Source organism: Heterocephalus glaber, unplaced genomic scaffold, assembly GCF_053883595.1.
Source record: "Heterocephalus glaber isolate CG9 unplaced genomic scaffold, H.glaber_assembly_v1.0 deba00001454, whole genome shotgun sequence".
Lineage (NCBI taxonomy): Eukaryota > Metazoa > Chordata > Mammalia > Rodentia > Bathyergidae > Heterocephalus > Heterocephalus glaber.
In genome coordinates, this window is record NW_028258303.1 from 16,188,463 (window position 1) to 16,210,693 (window position 22,231).

The following is a 22,231-nucleotide window of genomic DNA, read 5'->3' on the forward strand; positions in this document are numbered from 1 at the left end:
GATGAAATTCACAAAGAAACTTCTAAATGTAATTATAATATCTCTTTAATGGCTGTAATTAAAACATAGCATTGTATTTAAAACTTTTTAAAATAACTCTTACTTATGACTTTTATTGGATAATATACTCTTGTTTGGTGCTAACAAGAACTTCCCTCTGCCCCTCGGTTGTTTGACAGATTCTCTTTAGCGAGAAGCAGGTGTACAGTTGTTGGTCATCACACTCTGCTCTTTGCACCCTTTCACAGGTTGGGTGTTAGGTACCTCAAGCCTGCTATCTCAGCTCACTGGGAGGCTGAGGCAGGCAGAAGAGTTAGGGAGATCCTGTTTCAATATAAAAAGGGCTAAAGACCCAAACCAGTCCCCAGAGCACTAATAATAGTAGTAGTAGTAACAGTAATAATAATAAATACAGACTAGCTTCCTTAGGTATCTGCGGCCAGATGATTAGATCCAGCTGATGAAAAATGAAAATGTTTTCTTCACTAATCAAAAGAAACAGCCACATCTTTTCAATCCTGCCTCTTTCTTCATGCTTAAAATAATAATATGATGCCTAGAATTATAGCAGTTATATTGTGACCAATATATTTGTATGAGCCAATAGCAAACAAATATAGAGGATGCCCAGTTAAATTTGAATTTCAGATAAATCATGAATAAATTCATGGTATCAGATTCCCAAATATTTTACAGCATATATTAAAAACAGCAAAATTCTAAAGATCATATGCACATATACAGCAGTTATATTGTGACCAAGAGCCAACATATTCAAGGTTGCTAGATAAATAAATAAATGTACATGTAATAAAAATCTGTTGGATTAGACTCAATGTATATACTGAGTCCTACATACTCTAAAAACCCTGAGTTCTGTTGTTCTTGTTCTATTAAATATTGAATGGGTAAAAGAATATTCATAAAACACGTATGGCAAAAGAAAAGCAGTATACTGAACAGCCACCCAGTTTAAGACAACGTCCTCTATCCCAGATTGTGTTTAATTTTCCTTCGCATTTTGAGCAATTTCTTCCTTTTGTTCATCTTTATTCTCTTGAAAAAGTTAAGAATTTAAACAAGACTTTTACCTATGGAAATGCAGTGAAGAAGGGCTGGCACCCCTCCTCCCCACACAAATTACAAGGCAGGATTATGCAAAACTAAAAACTGGAAGGCGCTCTTTATCTTGTTTATTGGAAAGCCATGACACAGGCAAGGAAGTTGATCTTTCAAAGCCAGGTAGGTTTCTAAATAGAGGTACAAGAGATAAACCAAGGAGAGAGAAGAGGAAGTCTTGCATTAGGGAGTTGGGGGTTGGGTTTCTGTGTGTTTTCAGAGAAACAACCTCAGCTTCCAGGTTTCTAGAGGGGTTCCCCATCCTCTGCTCAGTTCAGCCCCAGGCAGGCAGAACCGTGCCCAAGCCTCCCTCCTGAGCTCCCGCATATGCTTTCTTGCTAAATGACTCTTGCTCCATCGTCTCCTCACAGGGTACATCTGCTGGGTGCCTCTCGTCCTCAACTCGGCTTTCATCTTTTCGGATCTCAACACATTGTTTCCTCCAGTCCTGGTGCCAGGGTGGAAGGGAGCCATCAAGCCCGGCCGCGCTCTGGGACTGGCAGCGAACGAATGACTGGCAGCGGGCATCTCTGTCAGCGCTTTGGCATGCCGCAGAGTAGAAGCCCCACGCTAATGAATGCCATCTACACCTACCAGATGTGCCACTGGGTGACATGCCAGATCTTTTACATAATGCCATTCTGCCGGACCCGAGACAGCTGGGGGTGAGGATATCTTTGAATGCGTTGGGGTGGGAATGGGTCTGCCTTTTCTTTATTTTTTATTCGGGTCACCCACCACTGTCCATCGCCCAACCAGCTCCCTTTCCACCGCCAAGAGTGGCTCTGAGAGACAGCGCCACGCCCAGAGTTCTCAGAACACCCCAGCCTCCAGTATTCTCCTGCTTTTTCTCTCCTTCCTGCCCCCAACCAGATTCCAAAAAGGAAAACTGTTTAGAAGGTTAAAGGAAAAATCCCACTGAGAACAGCTGAAATGAAAAGGGGTTCCACAGCCCCAGCTCGTCCCGCTCTTCTCTACTCTCCAAGTGCAAGGGTGAGCTACCCACGCCCTATCCCTTCCTCAGCCTCTCTGGTTCCGACCTCCTCCACTGCCCACCGGAGCCTGGGGAACGTTTATCCTCAAGGGTGCGAGAGAGCCTGTCACTTTCCGTTCCACGTTCTGGCTGAAGTAGTTGTCTTGGGGTGGAGGTGTCCAAACCCTCCTGCCATTTGGAACGGAGTGTTTCCTGGAGAGGGATGGATGAGGTGGGAGGAAGGGGAAATAAGAAAACTGCTTCTGGCCAACAAGGGTGTGCGCGCCTGTAAGACAGTTTCCAAGCTCGGGTCCCAGCCCTCCACTCCCAGGGGGACAGGAGCTGGGGACCGGGGGAGGCGGCCTAACACGTCCCCAGCATCCTCTCCACACCTGGCAACCGGGCCTGCCCGGGATCCGGAGGACTCATGGGGACCACCTCTGCGCCTCCTCCCAAGGGCCGCACCCCTCCCACGCCCCCTGCGGGGCCCTAGGGCCTCCCCTCCCCTCCCGCGTAGAGTCTCCGGCCAGCCAAGGGGCCCCGCGCCTGCCCGGTCCTCACAGCCCACCCCGCCCCGCCGCCTGGGCTCCAGATGGCGGCGCAGCGAGAGCGGCACGCAGGGTCCCCTCCTCCCGCCCAGCTGCCTCTGCGTTGACCTGGCTGCTCAGCACTGCAGGCCGGCGCCTGTCTGACCGGGAGGGGGCGGTGTGCCCCGGGGGACGCAGGTAAGGCAGCCTCGGACGGGGCTCGGGGACCGCCCAACTCCACTCCCCGCCACCGATTTCCAGCCCCATCCCACCCCCATCTCCCAGAACCCCATTATCCCCCTATCCTATCCCACCCGGGTCGTCCAGGGTGCAGCAGTGGCTGGGACAGTGCGCCAGCCGGACAGCGGGGAGCGCTGCGCAGGCTCCAGGAGGGGGCGCCCCACTTCCCAGAACCTGCTGGAGAAGTGGGCGCTGCTGGGTCCCGCCCTACCCTGAGGCCGCAGTGGCGCCCCTTCCCACCCGAGAGCCGCGCCACGCACCGGAGCAACGGGGCGCTCCAGCGCCTCTACTCCCCACTGCTAGCCCTCTTCCCTCTCTCTTTCGCTTTGCTCCTCTCTTTTCGCTTGACAGGTTTCCTGCCTTCCCTCTCTCTTGCACCCTCATATTCTTGAGGGTTCTACGGGCCGGAGACGATGTGAATGTGGCCCCTCTGCGAAGGTGACTAGTTTTTGTTCGGGGTCGGAGATGGCAGCTGAGGGTCCGGGGTGCGGTGCTTCCCGGGTCGAGTCGTAGAGCTCCGGGACGCGCAAAGTTCGGCGGCGTTGGCACGGCGGTGAGCCCTCTGCTCCCTCCGCAAAGACAACAGGCCGGACAGTGGCTCCCCGCACAGCCCTCCCGGACAGTCCTCGCTGCTTCCCTCCCCAGAGTCCGCGCCGTGGTGGGGAGTGACCCGAGAGGCCGCGCTCGGCGTCCCGCGCAGCTCACCCTCCCTTCCTGTCCCGTGGGGTGCGGTGTGCGCCCACCGTGCCCTCAGGTCCCTGAGCAAGGCGGTCACCATCGGGCTTTAGACCCCAGAACGAGTTCCATAAGCTCCCAGGATAAATCCCCTCGGAAACATTAATCACAACGAGCAGCCAAGGCAAAATGTGTGCCAGTGCGGTGTCAGCCTTTTAATTCCTGACGTAATTCCGGAGAACAGCATCAGACAAGGGCTCTATTAATCCCTGACATGAGTCCAGGCGATCTATGACCTACTAGACTTGTTTCCCTGCAACTGCAAAAAGTGTTAGCCTCGCTTAGAGGGACGGCGAGGACAGAAAAGAAAGAGAGAAGACCCTCTGCGCTTTCCCACCGCAATGGGGCACTTCAATCAGAAGGCGCTTGTAGGCTGAGGCAGGAGGATCCCAAGTTTGAGCCCACCCTGGCCAATTTAAGGACTTAGTAGACCCTGTCTCAAAATTTTAAAAGGTAGCTCAGTGCCCAGTAGCCTTCCCACCCCCCCCCCCAAGCACACCTGACTGATGTGGATGGACTCACTGGCCAGGGGTCCAGAAATTCGACCCCTGCGGTGGTGGTTTGGAGGGCATGGCCAAGGGGACAGGGTAGGCTGGTGAGCACAGGGGCTGGAGACCCAAGTGACCCAGGGTGGAGACGGCCTCCTGGCAGCCGCTAGGGCAGGAGGAGAGGTTATCCAGTCAGGCGGACCAGCCAGAACTGGACCCCTGGGGCCTGTTCCTCGAGCTTCAGATTTCACTATCATGTCGTTCAATTAATCATATTTCGCTTCTCTCATTTTATTCAAAACCGTCTTCCACTTCCCTCATAATCGTAATTTGCGCCATTGCCTTTTATCCTTGATTAATTAGGAAGCTGAAATGATAATGGAGGGCCGGACCAATAAATTAGCTTTGGGAACAGACGGACCTACGTCTGGGGCTGCAGCGTGGGTGGGCAGTGCCCCCGAGGCACGGGGAGGGGTGAAGTGCACCCTAACCCTAGCCCTAACCCCAACCCCAACCCCAGCGCCAACCTAACCCAAGACCTCTCCCTGGGGTGTTACGTTCTTCTGTTCGGATCTAGAGTTGGCGAGGGGGCTGGCGTAGGGGGAGGGAGGGGCCCCGTTTTCCTTCCCAGAGGCCTCACCGCCCCTAGCCGGTGGTTAGGTTGAAAGTCTGGGCCTGCGGAGGGTTTGGGTCTGTTTCTTCCCGAGCTAGGCGCTAGATTTACTGCCTTTCCTTCCTCCACTCTCCGCTTGCCTGCTGGCCTGAAGGAGGGAGGAAGGGAGGGAAAGTGAGCGAGAGGGAGAGGGGGATGCAGATTCTAAGATCAGGTCAGAAACTCCTGGCCCAAGGGGGAGCTCCCCGCGCCCAGTCGCTCCCTGGCCTCGCTGAGCGGCGCCGGGCGGTTGGGGCGCCTCTCTTCTCCCTCCCTCCGTGAAATCGATCACGCCTCCAGACGGCTGAGGGAGAGCACTTTGCCACTCTTCACAGCTTCGCCCCAGCCTCTTTAGCTTTCAATTGAAAAGCAATTAAAGGTTTCTATAAATCTGTTAGCGCCCCTTTTATCTGGGGACCCCTGATGCATGCGATATTGCCCTTTAGATGCCTCTTCCGTGTTTTGTTTTACAATTGTTGTATCAATATAATGCGGCCTTTCTTCTCCTGTCTCTATAGATACAGATACACAAGGAAAACCAAAGCTATTCAGGCTCCTCATTTGTCCGGCAGCTAACAGTGGGGCCCTTTCTCTGCGGCTGCTTCCCTGCCTAGGCAGCAGCAGTTATGGTAGAAGCAGATGGCTACTGATTGGGGGAGCTTTGTGGCTCTAATACTGAATACTTTATGGAAAAGGACTTTATCATGCTTCGTTGGGCAGGGGAACAACGGGATGAGATTTACAGCCAGAAAAAAATAAATCTTTTTCCAAGTTGTGGCCCCTTCTCACCAGTGTCTCCTTTGCCCCTGGGGTCAAACATTAAGGAATTGAGTTTTATTTTATTTTATTTGCCTTTCTGTGAACACCAGTTTTTACTCAGGGTCTAAGGACAGAGCAGGCTGAGAGCTCGAAATTTATGAAATAACCCAGGTAGTATTTTCTGCCCTCAACGGGCAAAGAGCAGAAGGGTATGGTCTTGAATGCTGTTTGGGGGCTGTATTTCCCTAGGAGCCTCATTAGTTGTGGGTCAGACATCTTCATCCATTATCATGTTGTCCTGAAGGAAAAGAAGCATGCTGAGTTAGCCCCTGGAAGAGTTAGAGGGGCTCTAACTCGAAAGAGAGGGGAAGCAGTGGGGCTTAAGGTTACACAGGTATGTGTCCTCTGTGGGAGGGGCTGAGCTGAGAACTTGTCTAAGGGATGGGCTCCAAATTGAATTCCCAAATTTTGGAGAATATACAAAGCTTGAGCCTCTACTGGAGGCCTAGTCCCCACCCCAATATATCCATGTAGTGTCAGCTCACCCATGCCTCAGGTGGCCCTCTGTCTGCCCTGTGGGTGAGCCTGTTCTCCCGAGGCCTCTCCTCCTACCCTCAGAACCTGGCTCCCTAGAGCAGTACCACCCCATCCCCAGATCTTCCTTCCCAGGGGCCACAACATAAAGTCACACAACAGTAGTCCTAGCACACAGAGACTCTCAGCCACCAGACTGCCAGGCACTAGAGACCGAAGCCAATCCCCACTCCTGAGTCCCCCCTCCCACTTTAGAGGACTCCTGGTCTCCCTGAGTTTCAAAGCTCTTTCCACTCAAGAAATCTTTTCAGCACCTTTCCCTTTTGAATAATTTTATTGGTTTCCAGAAATGTCACCTCATTTGTACCTCTGCACAATCTGAGCACTGCCAACTCACCTTCTAACACCTCTGTGTCTTGTTTCTCTCTACAGAGAAGGAAAGTTGGTAAGAGCTAAGATGCATGTCAGAGGCAGGCGTTTCAGTGACTGTGTGCCAGGATCAATGCTCTGACAGTCTTACCTCATGGAATTCTTATGCTGATGCTACTATCATCACAGATGCCCCCTTCTTCATGGAAAACAGAAAAACAGGAATGCTAACTAACCCACACAAGTGGCCTTGCTGGGACCTGATCCCAAGCTTGGCTTTGCTAGTCATAGACACTCCATGACATAGGCTGGTTTTATTATATTCTTTACAAGTGAAGAAACCAAAGTTCAGAGAGGTTAAGTGATTTGTTCTAAGACACACAGCTGGTAGATTGCAAACCCAGAATTCGAATTTAACTGTTCTGGACCCCAAATTTCAAGTCCTAAACAGGGAACCCCCAACCGAAGTTTGTTTGTTACCCGGTATGGGGAGCGGGGGTGGGGTGGGGGGGATTTATACAGCCTGCGGATGAAACTTAATGAGCCTGGCCCAGACTGTGTCTGTTCGGTAAGGGAGTAGTGGGGAGAAGACTCCGATCTCAGTCCTGAACCCCCCCCCCCAGCCTGCGCCGAGCAGGAAGGGGGGGGGCTGCGGGGTGGAAATGAGCCCAGCTCCAGCCTGGGGGGATGGGGGGTTGTTGCCCTAGCTGCCTCAGGGGTGGAAGGAGCACCCCACCCCACCATCAGGACCTCTCCTGAAATCAGTGAGTCACCTCACGAAGTCCCCCTGCATCGGACCTTGTCACCCTGACTTCCTTGAGCTCCTAACCTCGCCCTGGCCCCTCTACCAGGCCTAAAAAAAGGAATGGGGGGGGCATGGCGCGGGGTGGGGCAGGGGTAGAGTCTCATCGCAGGCCACCCTGCCAGGCCTCCAGCGCCACACCGGCCTCAACCCGTTGGGAGGCGCTCGGGAGAGGGGAAGGATGGCGCCCCTGGGCCGGAACTCTCGTGCCCTTGGCCGACTTCTCCGGCCGAGTTTGTGCTGCGGTGCCTCCACATGATCTTCCCAGAAACCTCGAGCAATTCCGACCTTTCTCTGAGCCACTTCGGAAGCGCGAGCAAGACAGGCACCCCCTGTTTTCTGGCGAGGCCCGTAGGCGGTGTTAGTAACAAAGGCGGTGCTACAATGAGCATTTACTCCACGCCTAGCAGCAGCCTAGCCCTCGAGATAACTTTATGGAAAGAGCTCCCCGACTGCCTTGGGTTCGTGGAGGGAGGCCTGAAGCCCACGCAGGTTAACGTCCCCTACAGGACCGGGAGTGAGCCGGGCAGCCTGGCTCCCCGTAGAGTGGTGGGGTCCCTGAGCCCGAGCTGCAGGTCGGTCTTCTGGGGTCAGTGAACTAGACCTCCGAGGAGAATGTTTGTTAATGTAGGCACAAGCCCTCCCTGCGAGGTCCAAGACTGAAATGAAACCAGTGCGGCTCTTGGACGTAATCCCTAGCCATCTGCTCACAGCCGCTTTCCAGAGCGCTCTCGCCCCCGTTCCTGCGAGTCCTCACCGAGGTCCTGCAGGCCGCTCGCTGTCCTCGCCAGCGTGAGTTCCACTGGAGCGAAACTGAGGCTGAGCTGGGTCGCAGGCAGCACAGCTAGTGAGAGGCGGAATCACAGTCTCCAGCCCCGTGAGCAAGTCGAGAGAGACCAGCGGGGGCGAGGTCTTGGTGCGCTTGGGCAGATGGAGGGCGGTGCTGGAAAAGGGAGTATTACTGGTTCCCGCAGACCCGGCCCCTGGACCGCCTTTCCTCACAGAAAGAGATCGCCTAGCAGGAGGAAAGTGTTGGTACCAGTTCCTAGGAGACCATAGGAGGCTGAAGAACAAGGAGAAAGTAGCTCTCAGGTGATGCACTTTGTCCCTACTTTCTTTAACAGGTGCACCTAGAGCGAGCGCACCGAGCAGGCCGGGAGGCCCCTTCCTGCCCCGTTTCCAGCTTATGCAAGCTTCTATACCGGCGAACCCCCCACCCCCACCCCCTCACCCCGCTCAAGGTGATATGTTTCATCCTGCCCAGTTACCCAGCCGGTGACAAGGATCTGAATGAATCAGTGAAAATGTAGCAGCATATGCCCTTCTCAGCCTTGCTGTGACGCTTTCTGTATCTCTTAGGCCAATTTGCCTACCTTGAAGCCCTCCTTTGGCCTTCTCTGCACCTTTAGCTCTGTCACTGCCTTTCCCGGAGCATGGGCTCAGGAATCCAGGCATCAGGAATCGTCCTAGTCTAGCACGTGCTTCAGGGCATTGCCTTGCGGTCCAAACTTTGGCCTCACACTCAGCAACCAGGAGCCTTGGGGATAAGCAGCTGATCCAGTGTCCGGAGTGAGGAAAGACCCCTAATGTCCACTCTGGGCATTGGCTTTCTCCAGGATATTTTCTTAAGTTCAGGGGAACATCACTTTTCCAGCAACATGAACTTCCTAGGGCCTTAGAACTCCAGAATGTCAATAATGCTCTAAGGTGTCTGATTTCTCATACATAAGGGATTAGATACAACAACCACACTCAGAACAGATATAACCCTCTATAACCCCATTCACTGTCTCTCCAGGACTAGTTACCCTGCTATATAAGGTCACATGAAACTGTTGTCTCAAAATTATCTTACATGAAAACACGAAAGGCACTGGCTACTTTGCAGACATGCAGCTGTGGAAAATGACAGTTCTAAACCTTTTATTTTAAACCTTGAAACTTTGGAAAACATTCATCCTGTCTTATGCGCGTGCACACACACACACAGACACACAACCATGTCTGATCAAGTATAAAGTTGTTCAGACCTAACCTGAATTCTAGGCCTAGAAAATCTCAATGTCCAGATCATTATATTCAATATGCTTATTCTTAAGGATCGATGAAGACTTTATTGGGCAGTTCTGGATATTGTTCATTTTTTAAATGTAGATTTTCTTACAACATTAGAGAGTATTATAAATATTTTGACTATTGCAAGACTATCAAAGAAGAAGCTTTTTACTCAACAAGTTTAAGAAAACAAATGCAAGTTTCAGCTCCTCCTATCTGTTGTTTTCTCCACTTCATATTGTATATCTAGTGCTATTGATAGTACTTATGATGTTACTATTATTTATGACAAGTTTATCTTGAATTCTGTAGAAGACTAGTTCCTCATGTATTAGGATTGAAAATAGACTTGCCTAAGACTTGGCCGTTTTAAGTGGTTTGGAAAATCTGTTGAAAGCTCTGAAGGATTTCCACATTTAGGAAGATATTCTCCATTGATGCTAAATTCAATAATGGAACACCTGTAATTTTTATGAATTGAAATTATGAAAGTTGATTTTCACTAAAAAAAAGTTCAATTGGCTATAAGCAGGGGAGCAGTTAAAATGTTTGGATATTTCCAGATCTCTAAAAATGCAATGTGAATCATCATTATTATGATAACTAATTGATGTCATTCCCATCTCCTTAGGCCTCAGGAAAGGATACAGAAGCCAAATCCAAACTGGAAAGGCATGAGCCTGCTTGCCCTATGGCCATACCCCTTCCCCCAGAGAACAATGCTTTCTGCTGTTCATCCCCAGGAGTACACACTGGGCAGCAATCAGTGCCTCTCTTAATTCCCGAATTACAACCTGAAAGGAGAGGAAATGCAATAGAACCCAGGTGTTGAATCTTGAGATGATGCCCTTTCTCCTGGCTGCCTGAGGAGGTTAGATGTATATAGAGCCTCTCAATTTGGTGACATTCCTATAGCCTATGATCAATCTTCTTAAGATTTTCTTTGAGATTGCTGGACACTCTCTGGTCCCCAGTCTGCTTGGAAAGCCTGGCCCAGAGGGTGAGGAGGCTCAGAGTGGCTGGCTGTGACCTGTGGAAGGGCTGTGGTGTCCAAGTCTGGGAAGGATTTTGCCATGTGTGGATTTGACAAAAAAGTAGCCATTCATTGCCAGAACTCTTGATATTCCCCTGAGGAGGAGTGTAAAAGCTGGGAGGATTCAGGTGGTCAGGATATTAGGTATTGGATATTGGATATCGGACTTGGTGAGTGGGGAGCATTCAGGTCTATGGTAGATCACTGCGGTTTGCTAGCCCTGCTGGAAATCATCAGAAGCCTTTGGGCCTGTTCACTACACCTCAGATCCAGGACAGAATAGCAGAAGAGAATAACACAAGACTTTCATGGACTAGCTAGCTCTCAGCTGAACTTCAACAGGAGGGTAGGTGGAGTTTGGCTCAGAGAGAAAGACTTAAACTTGAGAAAGGTAGATTATAATCACAATGGTAATAATAGTAGTAGCAGCAGCATTAAAAATGGTATGTATTGAAGAGAGAAAATTATGAGCCGAGGAAGAATCTATGTAGGTAGCAGTATGAGGGCTCTCCTCCCAGGCTATAGAATTATCCACCCTTGAGTTTCTGGCTTTTCCAGAGCCATCTTGGAAAATATGCATTCATCTGTCACCCAGTGAACCAACTGTAATATTTAAGGTGAGGAACAGACCCAAAGCGAGCTTGCCACATATACTTATCAAAACAACGTGCTCCCCAACCCCTGTAAACCTTTATTCAGCTCAGCAAGTATGCCTATCCTTGATTCACCAAGATGTATAAACAAACAAACAAATATCAGTTAAGATGACCTCCCAATTCCTCCTTTTGAACCCACCAAGTATCATTTTGCTGATAAAAGACAAAGTGACAGGAAATAATAACCCTGGACATTTTTGCCCAGAACTCGTGTTTCCCCGACCCATCAAACTATCATTTCTGTTTCTTCTTCACATACAAGTAATCAGTCAATTTTATCCCTTAGAAAGTTCCTGATCCTGGATGGTGAGGTTAGGTGAGGCAAGGCTTCACCTTGGAGTTGCATTCTCTGCCTTCCTTATCCCGTACAGTCCCTTCCATAGACCTCCCTGTGGAAATCAAGAGGCTTAGGAAAGAGCAGCCACCCTCTGCTTCCTTGGTATCCTCTCATCTTCTGGTGTGGTTTTTCCTTCCACCACACCATGAATTGCCACATTCTTGACACCAAGCTGTTGCTGGTGTGTTGCTTTAGAAATAGAATTAGAGAAGGATGAACCAGGACATAGAAAGACATATAAAAAGAAAAACAATGTATTTTCATTCTTCTAGAGTAATAATCTTTAAGTGAGTTATTGGAAGTTATTCTTACTTGCCTCCTGTTATAGAAGTTAAGATATTTAGGGCTCCATTTCCCAACCTTGGAGGAGAAAAGGCATTGCTTATTCTAATACTCAGAGTCAGATTTCCTTTCTGATATCCCCACCCCCAATACCAGGTCCACCTCAGGAGTCTTTTCTTAAGGTCTCTTCAGCTGGAAACAACCCTGCAGTTTTCTGCACACATATTTTGTCATAGTAGTGTAGAGTCTTGCTAAGGCACAGCAAGGTGAGCTCCTCTCTCTTCATTGTCATTCTTCTCATCACAATTGGAAATAAAATCCCAGGGAAGAGATCTCCAAAAATATGCATAAATCCATTGTTCCATGTCAATTACATAAAACTATTGGCTGAGGGATATTTTTATAGTACTATCTGAGGCTGAATAAATGCCTCAACCCTTCATTTGGTATCAGTGAATTCCAGCAAGTGATTTCAAAGTAGTTTATGCACCATTTTAGCTAGTAAAATTAAAGAGAAATAAAAATAATTTGCAGAATTTCTGTATCTCCTATTAATGATTGTCATTTAGAACATTTATATTACCAAATAAAATGGGTACCACTTAAATTACTGGAAACCCCTCTAAGTAGGAACTTCAACTTAATCTTACTCATATTTTAACATTTCAGTCATCTGGCTCATAAAACAAAGAAGCAGGAGGAGAAATCTAATTAGAGGACAAAAAAAGTGTTACTGAGGTGAAACCTGATGGGCAGATTCTCAATCAACCCTTCTCTCTGAAGTATGGAATGCAGCTGTTGTCTAGCTGAGCTTGGAAAGCTTTCCCATTCCCAACTTAAGTAGAAGAAATAGTCTTTATTTTACACACGCTGAGACTAGGTTTCCGTACCTTATAGGAGGCATCCTCTATACTTAAGAAGGGAAAAGTCAATCTCATGAAATACATCCAGTGAGAGTTTTTTTTCTGAGTGCCCACCTTCTGGAGTAGATGCTTATAGATTCACAGTGTGTAAGAGGGTTGTTTAATAGCGGCTTGCATGGACAGATGACTTTTTCTGGGAAAAACAACTCTGTATTTCCTAAGTGATAGCCAAAACAGGCCCCAAGGAGTGTTCTATTTAACTGACTGATGGAATTAAGTTTCTGAACTCACTCTTCCCCCAACCCCAGCTACACTAGTGCTACACTAGTCAGGCTGTACCTCCTTGGCAACCACAACTCTCTTATGGGTACTTGCCTACCTTAAGGTGCTGTTGTTTACATCTGGGCCTCTCCTGCCCTTTCTTTTGCTTCTTTTGTCTTCTCTTAATTAACTTATGTATCTGGCAACTGTTCTTCAGAGTCTTACAGAGACATATGAGAGCCTTCATTACATGGAGCCTTGTTCATTAGGAATCACTCTTAGCTAAGCTATTTAAAACTGCACATATTTGCATAACAGAAATGACACCTTAAGATGAAAGAAAACTGCAGTTCCAGAAGCTTTCCATGAAAAGTCTGTAACTAACGTGGAAGTTATTGGAGAATTCTGCCCTTACTCCCAATATATGGAGCTCTCTACCCTCTGTGATTGGAGTCCCACCTTAATCCTAGGTAGAGATTCTGTCTGATCTGAAGTACTGGGAACTTGTTGGGGGGGTGCTAGCCAGAAAAGAGAAGGGCAGGAAGAGAAAGAGGGAGCAGAGAAGAAAGGAAGAGGAAGAGGGAGAGGGGGAGAGAAGGGGATAGTGGGGGAGATCCCAAGGAGGAGGTGACACGCAGTGAGAAGTTCCCTCACACCTCATTTCTGCTCTGCAGTCTTCCTTCGCTGGCCTCCTGGAGTGACCTGAAGCTGCAGGAAAAGGCATTCAATGCCTTAATGGCCCTCTGGGTTCCAGAGAGAGAGAGGTCTCAGATCTTGCAGAAGGTCCAACTAACTGAGTAAGTTGATCTTAGCCAACTCCCAATATAGTCACCTCATTTCAACCCTGGGGGAAAAAGAGAAAAGAGAGATTGCTCCCTCCTGAAGTCCTGGTTCGGCCTCTCACCCTTTAGCTGGCTCCACAATCCTATTTATCCTAAAGCTGACAGATTGCCCACTTCAATGTGTGGGAGCACCGATGGCGGGGGGGGGGACTGAAGGACCGGCTATCACTCCAAGGCCTTTCTGCCTTTAGGAGAAGAGCTGAACAGTGAGAAGGAGCCCCAAGAGCCCCCGGGTGAAACTAGCCGCAGTCCACTGAGCCTATTTTCCTGCCTTTAAAGGCCTCACATCATTAGCATAGGGCTCAGTGGAAGGGCGAGGCCCAGCCTCTAAGTGGCTGAATGCCTAAACTGAGCCCCTCAGAGACGCCTCAACGCCCCCCCCCCACACACCCCGCGCGAGGCTGGACGTGAACGACTCTCTGGAGCCCATCTCGGTAATAACTTTTACTTTGAATCATTCCCCTCCCAACTCCCAGGTCATACAGTACTGGCCGTCCTCATTATGGGATCCCTCGGGACTACGCAGAACACATAACGCAGAGGTCGACAAAGCGGGGACAGCTTGCGTCCTGTAATTTGGGCTCTTCTCACCAACACCCCCTCACTCCCTCCAGCCCTAGCCCGCAGGTAGGTACCCACGTGCTGGGAAGCGAGGCCCCGTGCAAGTCCCCTTCCTTCCCAGGTCTGGTGAGTCCCCACTTTATCCCTTTACTCCAACTCGGTGCCACGCGAAGCCTAAGCAAAGTTCTTGCCAAAGCGCATTCTTTCTGGATTTTGCACGGGAGGGCTCCTAGTGTGGGCGCTCAGGGAGAGACCCTGGAGCCCGTTTACCCACCCCCAAGTCAACTGGCTCCGCTAATCAGCAGCGACTCGGAGGCCAGAGAGTCCCTCGGGACTGCCCGGCACCCCTCGGTGGCCACAGAACTGGGGTTACTCGCGCGGACTGCATGTGCACTACGTGTCCAGCTCTGTCCTAGGTCCTCCAAGTGCCTACCACAACGGGAAAGGGCAGCCCCCGGTCCTCTCGGTCCCTTCCTTTCCGATCCTGAAACGGATTTTCCCCACCTGGCTGTCCCAGTCTGGGAGGAGGTGGGCCGGACTGCACTTGGAGAGGCGTCGCCCGGGGGAGAGACGCGGGGCTCTGGGGCGCACGCTGGCCGGGGAGAAGACTTGAAGGCTGGCGGCGCCGAGGGAGCGCCCAGCCCAGCAAAGAGTTAAAGGGAGGGGACTTGGGCTGTCACGCGTCATTGGGCAGATTATGTGCAGCAAACAAAAAGTGTGTGTCTGCGTGCCAGTCAGTCACTGCGTCGGGTCCATCTGTACCTCTCCACTTCTCTCTCTCTCTCTCTCTCTCTCTCTCTCTCTCTCTCTCTCTCTCTCTCTCTCTCTCTCTCTCTCTCCCTCCTCTCTCCTCTCTCTCCTCTGCCTCCCTCCTTACTCTCCCCTGATTTTCCTCTCCCCATCTCTCCATCTCTATCTTCTCTCTTTAAGCAGAGCCTAACAAGACCTGCAATACCCCTTGACATGGAAATACACTGATACAATAGGCAGAAAGAGACCCTCGATCGCAGTGTCCCCGCTCCAGGTGGCCTTATTTGGGCGAGTGGATCCTGACCTTATTCCCGGTAAGTCTGCTCTGTCTGTTTTAATGCTGTGGGAGGGGGATGGGAGGAAGGTAGGTTGATGGGAAGACTGGAAGACGTCGTGCCCGGTCCCCTCCTCATTCAAAAGACCCAGGAAATGATTGTTAAGGGGACCTCTTCTGCCCAGAAGAGTATACAAAGGGAGGAGTGTGTAGGACGCACTTTCCCCGAGAAGCCCGGTGCCGAGGAGCGCGCAGCCGCCAGACAATGCCTGCCTGGAGGGGCGGGCTCGTCTCGGACCCCAGCGGCCGCTTCCCGAGCCTGGCGCGCGTTTGGGGCAGGGAACCCGGGCCGCCGAGAGCACAGCTTGGCGCGGGACGCGGCGCTGGGAGCGGCTGGGTGCCAAGGCGACAGCGTGGGCGAGCAGCCCCGGCTCCCGCCCCGGCGGGTATTGTGACCGCGGCTGGAGGCTCCTGGAGGCCGCCGGCGCCTCGGACCGCTGAGAGCGCGGCCAGCGAGGACCTTTTCACCGTATTGTTAGGTAGAACTGCATTTTAATGACTGCGTCCCTCTGTCGGCTGAAGTGATGGGCGACCTCCCGGCACAATGAAACGCTTGTGTGAAGACTTTTAAGGGAAGACAGAAATCAGGGCATAAAACGCTGATCTAGAGGAAACTGAAAAGGGAATAGGAGGATTCCTTTGAAAAGACGAGCGGTCCTGGTTTATTTTTTTAGTGAATTTTAATTTGTGATTGGAAATCGGGAAGGCTGATTGGTGAGAGGTAAAAATGTCCAAGGATAGATGGTACAGTATACTAAAGTTTCTACTTTGGGGATCTTTTCCTTATTTTTGCTGTTTGGCAGATATGGCTCAACACTTGCCAATGAGGGCGGGCATACAAGAGAATGAATGCGGGAAGAGGCTGCCCGAAGTTTGAGGTTCTGTTAGCTGGAAAGGAAGAAAACAAACAAAATAAGCACTACCTTGTAATCACAGTTGCTAGACTAATTGGTTAATACACATTAAGATAAAAAATAGGAATTACTAATAATGAGTTCGTGAACAGCATTGCAGAAAAAAATAAGTCTGTTCTTTTCTACCACTTATATTATAGGAAACATACATAAATCACTGCCAATAATGACATGATTAGGGAAAAACCAACCTGGAGGAACCTTTTGATCAGTTGGAAAGAGTAAACAATGCAGGCAGTTCAAAGCTAGTTTAAACATTTTAAATGCCTGCCTTCTTTTAAAAATGGTGCCTTGTAAGGCAGTGTCCAGTGACAGAGGAAGGAAAATGTCCCTTATGACACCTTAATAGAGAGCCCTCCATTGGGGTATGACTTTCTAAATTGCTGCAGTTTAAACAGCTGGAGAGCCCACGAAGGACTATTCAAGCAGGGTTGCCCCCTCTTGCCCAAACAGGGTTGTGTCTGGGCAGGTGAGAATCTGCCAGTCATTACACACAGTATTTCAGACAGGGGACAGTTCAGGCCTGCCCAATACCTGCTCACTGCATGGGCCACATGTGACTCTATCCACCCTCTTGTATAACAAGGTAACTGGGATTCACCCTCATCCATAAATAAGCATGTCGAGAAAAAAATAATTACCTCTGCTTGCTGCTTTTAATTAAAGCCTCTGAGGGACAGTGTTGGATTATGGTAATGAGCAGACATACGTCCCTTCTTGTAGGCTGCAGAGAAAGGTTAGCTGACATGGAATTAGTGGCCCTGACACTCCACTTGAAATCCATTCGCCATGCTCCACTGTCTCCGCCTACTTGCTAATGCTGCTCCCCTCTTTGGAAGAAAGGGAAAAAATGAGCTCCTGGGCATCCAGTTCAATGCACAGGAAAAGAGTGTTTCCCCAGGGGTTAGAAGTTTCTATCAGGAAAGTCTATGTTGGTTGGTAGAAAAACTATAATACTATTCTCCCCTCATCTTCATCCCCAAAGTCATCCATTGCCAACATGATGCAAAAATGATCTGGTCTTTCCTAGTCTGTTCTTTTTTCTGTCAAGCATTCAGTGGGCTCTGGGTCTCCCACTATTCTGATTATCTAAAAGGGAAGGAAAATGCTCACTCCTGAGTTGATATTTTTGAACTATTTTAGGTCAGACTGCTTTATTTTTAAAATAAGTGCTTTGCAAAAATCAGGCATGTGCAACAAAAAATATCTGTCTTGGAGTTGCAGTGTTCTTTGTGGGGTTCACAGAGGTGAGATATATATGTTAACATAACCCACTTCTCTGTCCTGTGTATTTGTCTGTAGTGATGGAGGATTCAGGCATCCAGAGAGGCATCTGGGATGGAGATGCCAAGGCTGTCCAACAATGCCTGACAGATATTTTTACCAGCGTTTACACAACCTGCGACATCCCCGAGAATGCTATATTTGGTCCCTGTGTTTTGAGCCATACTTCCCTGTATGACAGCATAGCCTTCATAGCTCTCAAGTCCACCGACAAGAGAACAGTACCTTATATCTTCCGGGTAAGTGCTGGCCCATGCTGTGTAGGTGTATGAGGGCAATGTCCTATTGGAAATGGAATAAGAATCATTCTCATGACAAGCAGAACAGGTTCTGAATGCAGAAAATACAACAATGCAGGCAGTCTCAGCTTAAATGCCAAAACGAGAAGATAAAAATTGCATCAAATGATTGTCAACTGATTTTCTGGAACAAATGACAAAGTCTCCTTTGGAATGCTAGAAAGGTGGGAATCGGTATCTCAGTTCTGAGTCTTCCTTCCTCCTGTCCTTCTAAACTCTGCGCTGAGGTCCTTTGCACACTAAGTGCTTTCCGAAAGTACTTTTGCAAATACTGGGCATATTTGCTTTCCAGCCTAGGAGGCCGCCTCATCTTCGGAATGTTACTTTCTTTGGTAACATTAGCTAGTGCCCAGAGTTTGTTATTTAAATAAAAATGTTAATTGTTTTGACAGCGAAGCATCATTAAATCCATATGTTTGAGTTTGAAGACAACAGGCCTCTCACTTTCTGTTCTTTCTTTACAAAGAAAAGCTATTAACTGTCCAAGCCAAAATGAGGAAGATGCCTGCCTCGGAGTAATTTCTGAGATCTAGACTTGCACTTTACTTCTGAAACAAAATTCCTCTTACTTTTGTGCTGTGGGAGAATTTAGAAGTAAATTCGGAAGAGGCTAGCATTATTTTACATTTTAAGAAGAAATCTCTTCAATTTGGTGTTTGGCCAATATAGGAAAAAGACTTAATCTATATAACTGATGCAATGTTTCAAACGGATCGTTATCTCACCTACTGGTTCACAGCATAGGTTTGTGTCCCAACTTGGCTCAAGTTTTGGAAGCTTGGTCTCAGATAGTTCTCTGGAAAAGAGAGGAAAGGGTCCTATTGGTCTGGCTTCGTTTTCTCACAGGGGCGTCCTCTCCTCCTTCCTACGTTCTTCTATTTAAAATTGCAGGTAGACACCTCAGCGGCAAATGGCTCCTCCGAAGGCCTCATGTGGCTGCGGCTGGTCCAGTCGGCTAGAGACAGAGAAGAACAGAACCTGGAAGCCTACATTAAAAACGGACAGCTGTTCTACCGCTCTCTCCGCAGGATCGCCAAAGACGAGGAATTACTAGTTTGGTACGGGAAAGAACTGACTGACTTACTTCTGCTCTGCCCCTCTCGATCCCACAGCAAACTGAATGGTAGGTTGGCTCGCACCCTGCGCGTGGGCCCTTCGAGGGCTGGGGAGAGGAGCAGGGAGCGGAGGCGGGGCCACCCGCGCCTTGGGGCGCCTTTCTTTCCTCGGGGCTCTCCTAGGAATCTCCTGGGAGGCAACCTGGAATGAAGCTGGGACACACAGGGGAGGATAAGTCGGGGTGCGCTTGGCTTGGTCACTGCACTCCCCCAGGTCAGGAAGGAGAGTTAGATCAGGCCGGATAGTCTGTTTTCTCGGAGCTGAAGGTGGCTTGCGAAGGGGATGATGGCAGAGTGGACCGGGCGATGCTGAGTAACCGTGTGGTGTGCCTGTGTGTGGTGTTTGCTCACTAAGCAGGGTCGTCCCCTTATTCATGCCTGGAATGCAGCCAGCGCTTCCAGTTTGAGTTTCCCTATGTGGCGCATCTGCGTTTCCGCTGCCCCAAGAGACTTCACAGCGCCGATCTGAGTCCCCTGGAAGAGCAAGGCGGCGGCGTGGGCACCAAGGACCACGGGGGCGGCGGCGGGGGAAAAGAGCAGCAGCAGCAACAGGAGGCATCCCTGGGTCAGGGCCCCAAGTTCTGCAAAGCCGGCCCCATCCACCACTACCCGACCCCCTCTCCCGAAAGCAGCAACCCAGCCCCCTCCGCCAGCAGCAGCAGCAGCAGTAGCAGCAGCAGCAGCAGCAGCAACGCGAAGCCATCCACGGACTTCCATAACCTGGCCCGGGAGCTAGAGAACTCGCGGGGAGGCGGCAGCTGCTCCCCGGCCTCGGGGCTCAGCGGCGGCTGCAGCGGCGCCAGCCACCAGGAGGCGGAGCTGAGTCCCGACGGCGCGGCCGCGGGCGGCTGCAAAGGAAAGCGGAAGTTCCCGGAGGAGGTGTCGGAGGTGGGGGGCCGGGCCCACCTGACCGAGCGGCCCCCGCCGGCCTCCAAGGAGGACCTGGTGTGCACGCCTCAGCAGTACCGAGCCTCAGGCAGCTACTTCGGCCTGGAGGACGGCGGCCGCCTCTTCGCGCCGCCCAGCCCCGAGACCGGCGAGGCCAAGCGCAGCGCCTTTGTGGAGGTGAAGAAGGCGGCGCGAGCTGCGGGGCTGCAGGAGGAGGCGGCAGCCGACGGCGGGGGCGCGGCGCCCGAGGACCAGGACGCAGGCGGCGGCGGCGGGGGCGGCGCGTCCACACCCGCGGCCGCGTCCCCGGCGGGCACCGAGAAGCTGCTGGGCCCGCGACCCGCGGGCGCGCTGCCCGGCCGGCTGGAGGGCGGCAGCGCCTTCACATCGGTGCCGCAGCTGGGCGCGGGGGTCGCGGCGGGCGGCGGCCAGGGCTCCATGCCGGACGAGCGGAAGAGCGCCTTTTCGCAGCCCGCTCGCTCCTTCTCGCAGCTGTCCCCGCTGGTGCTGGGCCAGAAGCTGGGCGCGCTCGAGCCGTGCCACCCCGCCGACGGCGTGGGCCCCACCAGACTGTACCCGGGCGCCGCCGAACCCCTGGCTGTGAAGCTGCAGGGCACCGCGGACCTGAACGGCGGCTGCGGGGCGCTGGCGAGCGGCGGCGGCGGGCTGCCCAAGCAGAGCCCCTTCCTCTACGCCACAGCCTTCTGGCCCAAGAGCTCGGCGGCGGCGGCGGCAGCGGCCGGGCCCCTCCAGCTGCAGCTGCCCGCAGCGCTCACGCTGCTGCCTCCCTCCTTCACCTCGCTGTGTCTGCCCGCGCAGAACTGGTGCGCCAAGTGCAACGCCTCCTTCCGCATGACCTCCGACCTGGTGTACCACATGCGCTCGCACCACAAAAAGGAGTACGCCATGGAGCCGCTGGTCAAGCGGCGACGGGAGGAGAAACTCAAGTGCCCCATTTGCAACGAGTCCTTCAGGGAGCGCCACCACCTGTCCAGGCACATGACCTCGCACAACTGACACGGAGACGACCCCAGCTGTCCAAGCGCGCGCGTGCAGTCAAGCCACCTGCAGGAGCAAACTCGCGAGGACACCGGTCACTTCCTCGCACTGTAAACACTGCACCCGCTCACACAGTCACACACACACACACACACACGCACGCACGCACGCACGCACGCGCGCGACAGGATGGTGGATTTTTGACCGGGTGGGTGGTTGGAGGGGGGTTTTCTTTTGAATGCACGCATTTTCACTTTCCCAAAAAAGGTACATTTTAAAAAATGTCATATATTGCAACATATTGATGCATTTGTCATACGTTTCTACTTAAATTATTAAGCACTTACGGTTTAGATGTAATAATTATATGTAAGGGCAAAATTTATTTTAGATATAAAGTAACGGAGGAAGGTGAGATGCTTTCTGCATTTCTCGATAGCTTGTGTTCTTACAAAAATAAACAAAACGAATAAAAAAGGGGTTGCCATTCAGTTGAAGTTTCCAGGGGGAAGTGCATGTATCATGAAATGATTATGGACTTCAATGAAGAATGTCATCAATTATGTAAATATGTATTTCCTTTTAATACAAAGTGTAATTTTGTGTCAGTGAAATGGAGTCTGAATAGTTATGTGTTTCTTTTATCCCTGGAAAGATTTATTAAACTTTATAGTTTATCTGGGTATGTTGGATGCTTTGACAATAAATGACTATTTTCTTCAAAGCAACTTTTTGAAAAGTTTTTAACTTTTTTTGTAACTAAGTGCTACACTTTGAGTAGATACCATTCAATCCAGTTGTGTGCCTGAAAGATTGTTTGATCATTGCTTGGAAAATCTTTGGCTGGAAAGTGTTGAGCTTCTTGGTCAAAGACAGTTCATTCTTAGTTAAATAGAGGGTATTTGTGTTAGTGTATGTGGTCTGTACAGAAACTATCGGGCGTAAAACCATCTGTAGAATGGGGCCTTAGGTCTTATGATACATAGTGTGCTCATAACCCCTGGGTGTCCCCATGGCCATCTATGGATGCTCTAGAAACAGGCACTGGTTTAGCCATTGTAGGAGGGAGCTATTCTCCTTTCTCCCTCCTCTGCCGTTCTGCTGATCTTTCCTATGCCTGCAAGACACTTATGAAAAGATCTGAAATGGAAAATTTACTTAAGGTCTTATTAGAGGTCTCTTTCCCATGCCTTTTCCTAAAAGGATTTTAAGGCCTTCCTTATCTTAGGCCACTACAAAACAAGTTATAGTAGATAGCAGCTACAGAGTAGACTTAGGAGCCCTGCAAGGAGGCACATGCCTGTAATCCCAGTACTGAGAGAGGCAGAGGTGGGAAGATTGAAGTTTGAGTCTTGCCTGGGCAACTTAATGAGTCTCTGTTTCAAAATTTTAAAAATAGAAAGGACTGGGGGGGGGTGGCATTGGGCAAATAGCATGTGTCTACAGGGAATGTAAGGAAAGTTGGTGAAAAAGTAGGTTGGCTTTCTTAGGGTCATTCAAATACTTTTTTGTGCTACCTTTGAGGCCTGCTTTCAGTTTTCCTAAGCAACAGTTTGATGA

The 22,231-nt window shown here is 50.5% G+C and overlaps 1 protein-coding gene and 4 long non-coding RNA genes across 6 annotated transcripts; 2 read left to right on the top strand and 3 right to left on the bottom strand.

Moving 5' to 3' along the window:
* The first annotated feature begins 1,348 nt into the window (after nt 1–1,348).
* Nucleotides 1,349–5,511, top strand: LOC101701618 (uncharacterized). The gene is made up of 4 exons (XR_001183696.3): nt 1,349–1,784; nt 1,993–2,817; nt 3,211–3,297; nt 5,253–5,511. It is a non-coding gene; the product is annotated as an uncharacterized LOC101701618 (long non-coding RNA).
* A 50-nt stretch (nt 5,512–5,561) lies between these two features.
* Nucleotides 5,562–8,415, bottom strand: LOC147827155 (uncharacterized). Its single transcript, XR_015452901.1, has 2 exons — nt 7,956–8,415; nt 5,562–5,791 (listed from the first exon to the last, which is right to left on the bottom strand). It is a non-coding gene; the product is annotated as an uncharacterized LOC147827155 (long non-coding RNA).
* A 662-nt stretch (nt 8,416–9,077) lies between these two features.
* On the bottom strand, nt 9,078–14,758 carry LOC147827156 (uncharacterized). Its single transcript, XR_015452902.1, has 3 exons — nt 14,593–14,758; nt 13,342–13,529; nt 9,078–11,468 (listed from the first exon to the last, which is right to left on the bottom strand). It is a non-coding gene; the product is annotated as an uncharacterized LOC147827156 (long non-coding RNA).
* Nucleotides 13,357–21,395, top strand: Prdm8 (PR/SET domain 8). Of its 2 annotated transcripts, XM_087215892.1 has the most exons (6): nt 13,357–13,482; nt 14,004–14,154; nt 15,022–15,152; nt 17,389–17,609; nt 18,561–18,792; nt 19,140–21,395. In XM_087215892.1, exons 4-6 carry the CDS (start codon nt 17,391–17,393, stop codon nt 20,687–20,689), a joined length of 2,001 nt encoding a protein of 666 aa, XP_087072018.1. In that variant the 5' UTR covers nt 13,357–13,482; nt 14,004–14,154; nt 15,022–15,152; nt 17,389–17,390; the 3' UTR covers nt 20,690–21,395. The 2 variants fall into 2 exon arrangements, with proteins under 2 accessions (XP_087072018.1, XP_004848058.2); XM_004848001.3 differs by lacking the exons at nt 13,357–13,482; nt 14,004–14,154 and having other exon boundaries at nt 14,840–15,152; nt 19,143–21,395.
* Nucleotides 15,834–18,624, bottom strand: LOC110349946 (uncharacterized). Its single transcript, XR_002396163.2, has 5 exons — nt 18,569–18,624; nt 18,395–18,465; nt 17,596–17,652; nt 16,728–16,810; nt 15,834–16,060 (listed from the first exon to the last, which is right to left on the bottom strand). It is a non-coding gene; the product is annotated as an uncharacterized LOC110349946 (long non-coding RNA).
* Nucleotides 21,396–22,231: the final 836 nt, after the last annotated feature.

What these genes read in the sequence shown, in the direction of transcription:
- Prdm8 (XM_087215892.1), top strand. Translation starts at nt 17,391, where the DNA reads ATGGAGGATTCAGGCATCCAGAGAGGCATCTGGGATGGAGATGCCAAG. An exon ending in CAGTACCTTATATCTTCCGG is followed by an intron (nt 17,610 to 18,560) that starts GTAAGTGCTGGC and finishes TTAAAATTGCAG; the next exon opens with GTAGACACCTCAGCGGCAAA. An exon ending in ATCCCACAGCAAACTGAATG is followed by an intron (nt 18,793 to 19,139) that starts GTAGGTTGGCTC and finishes TTGCTCACTAAG; the next exon opens with CAGGGTCGTCCCCTTATTCA.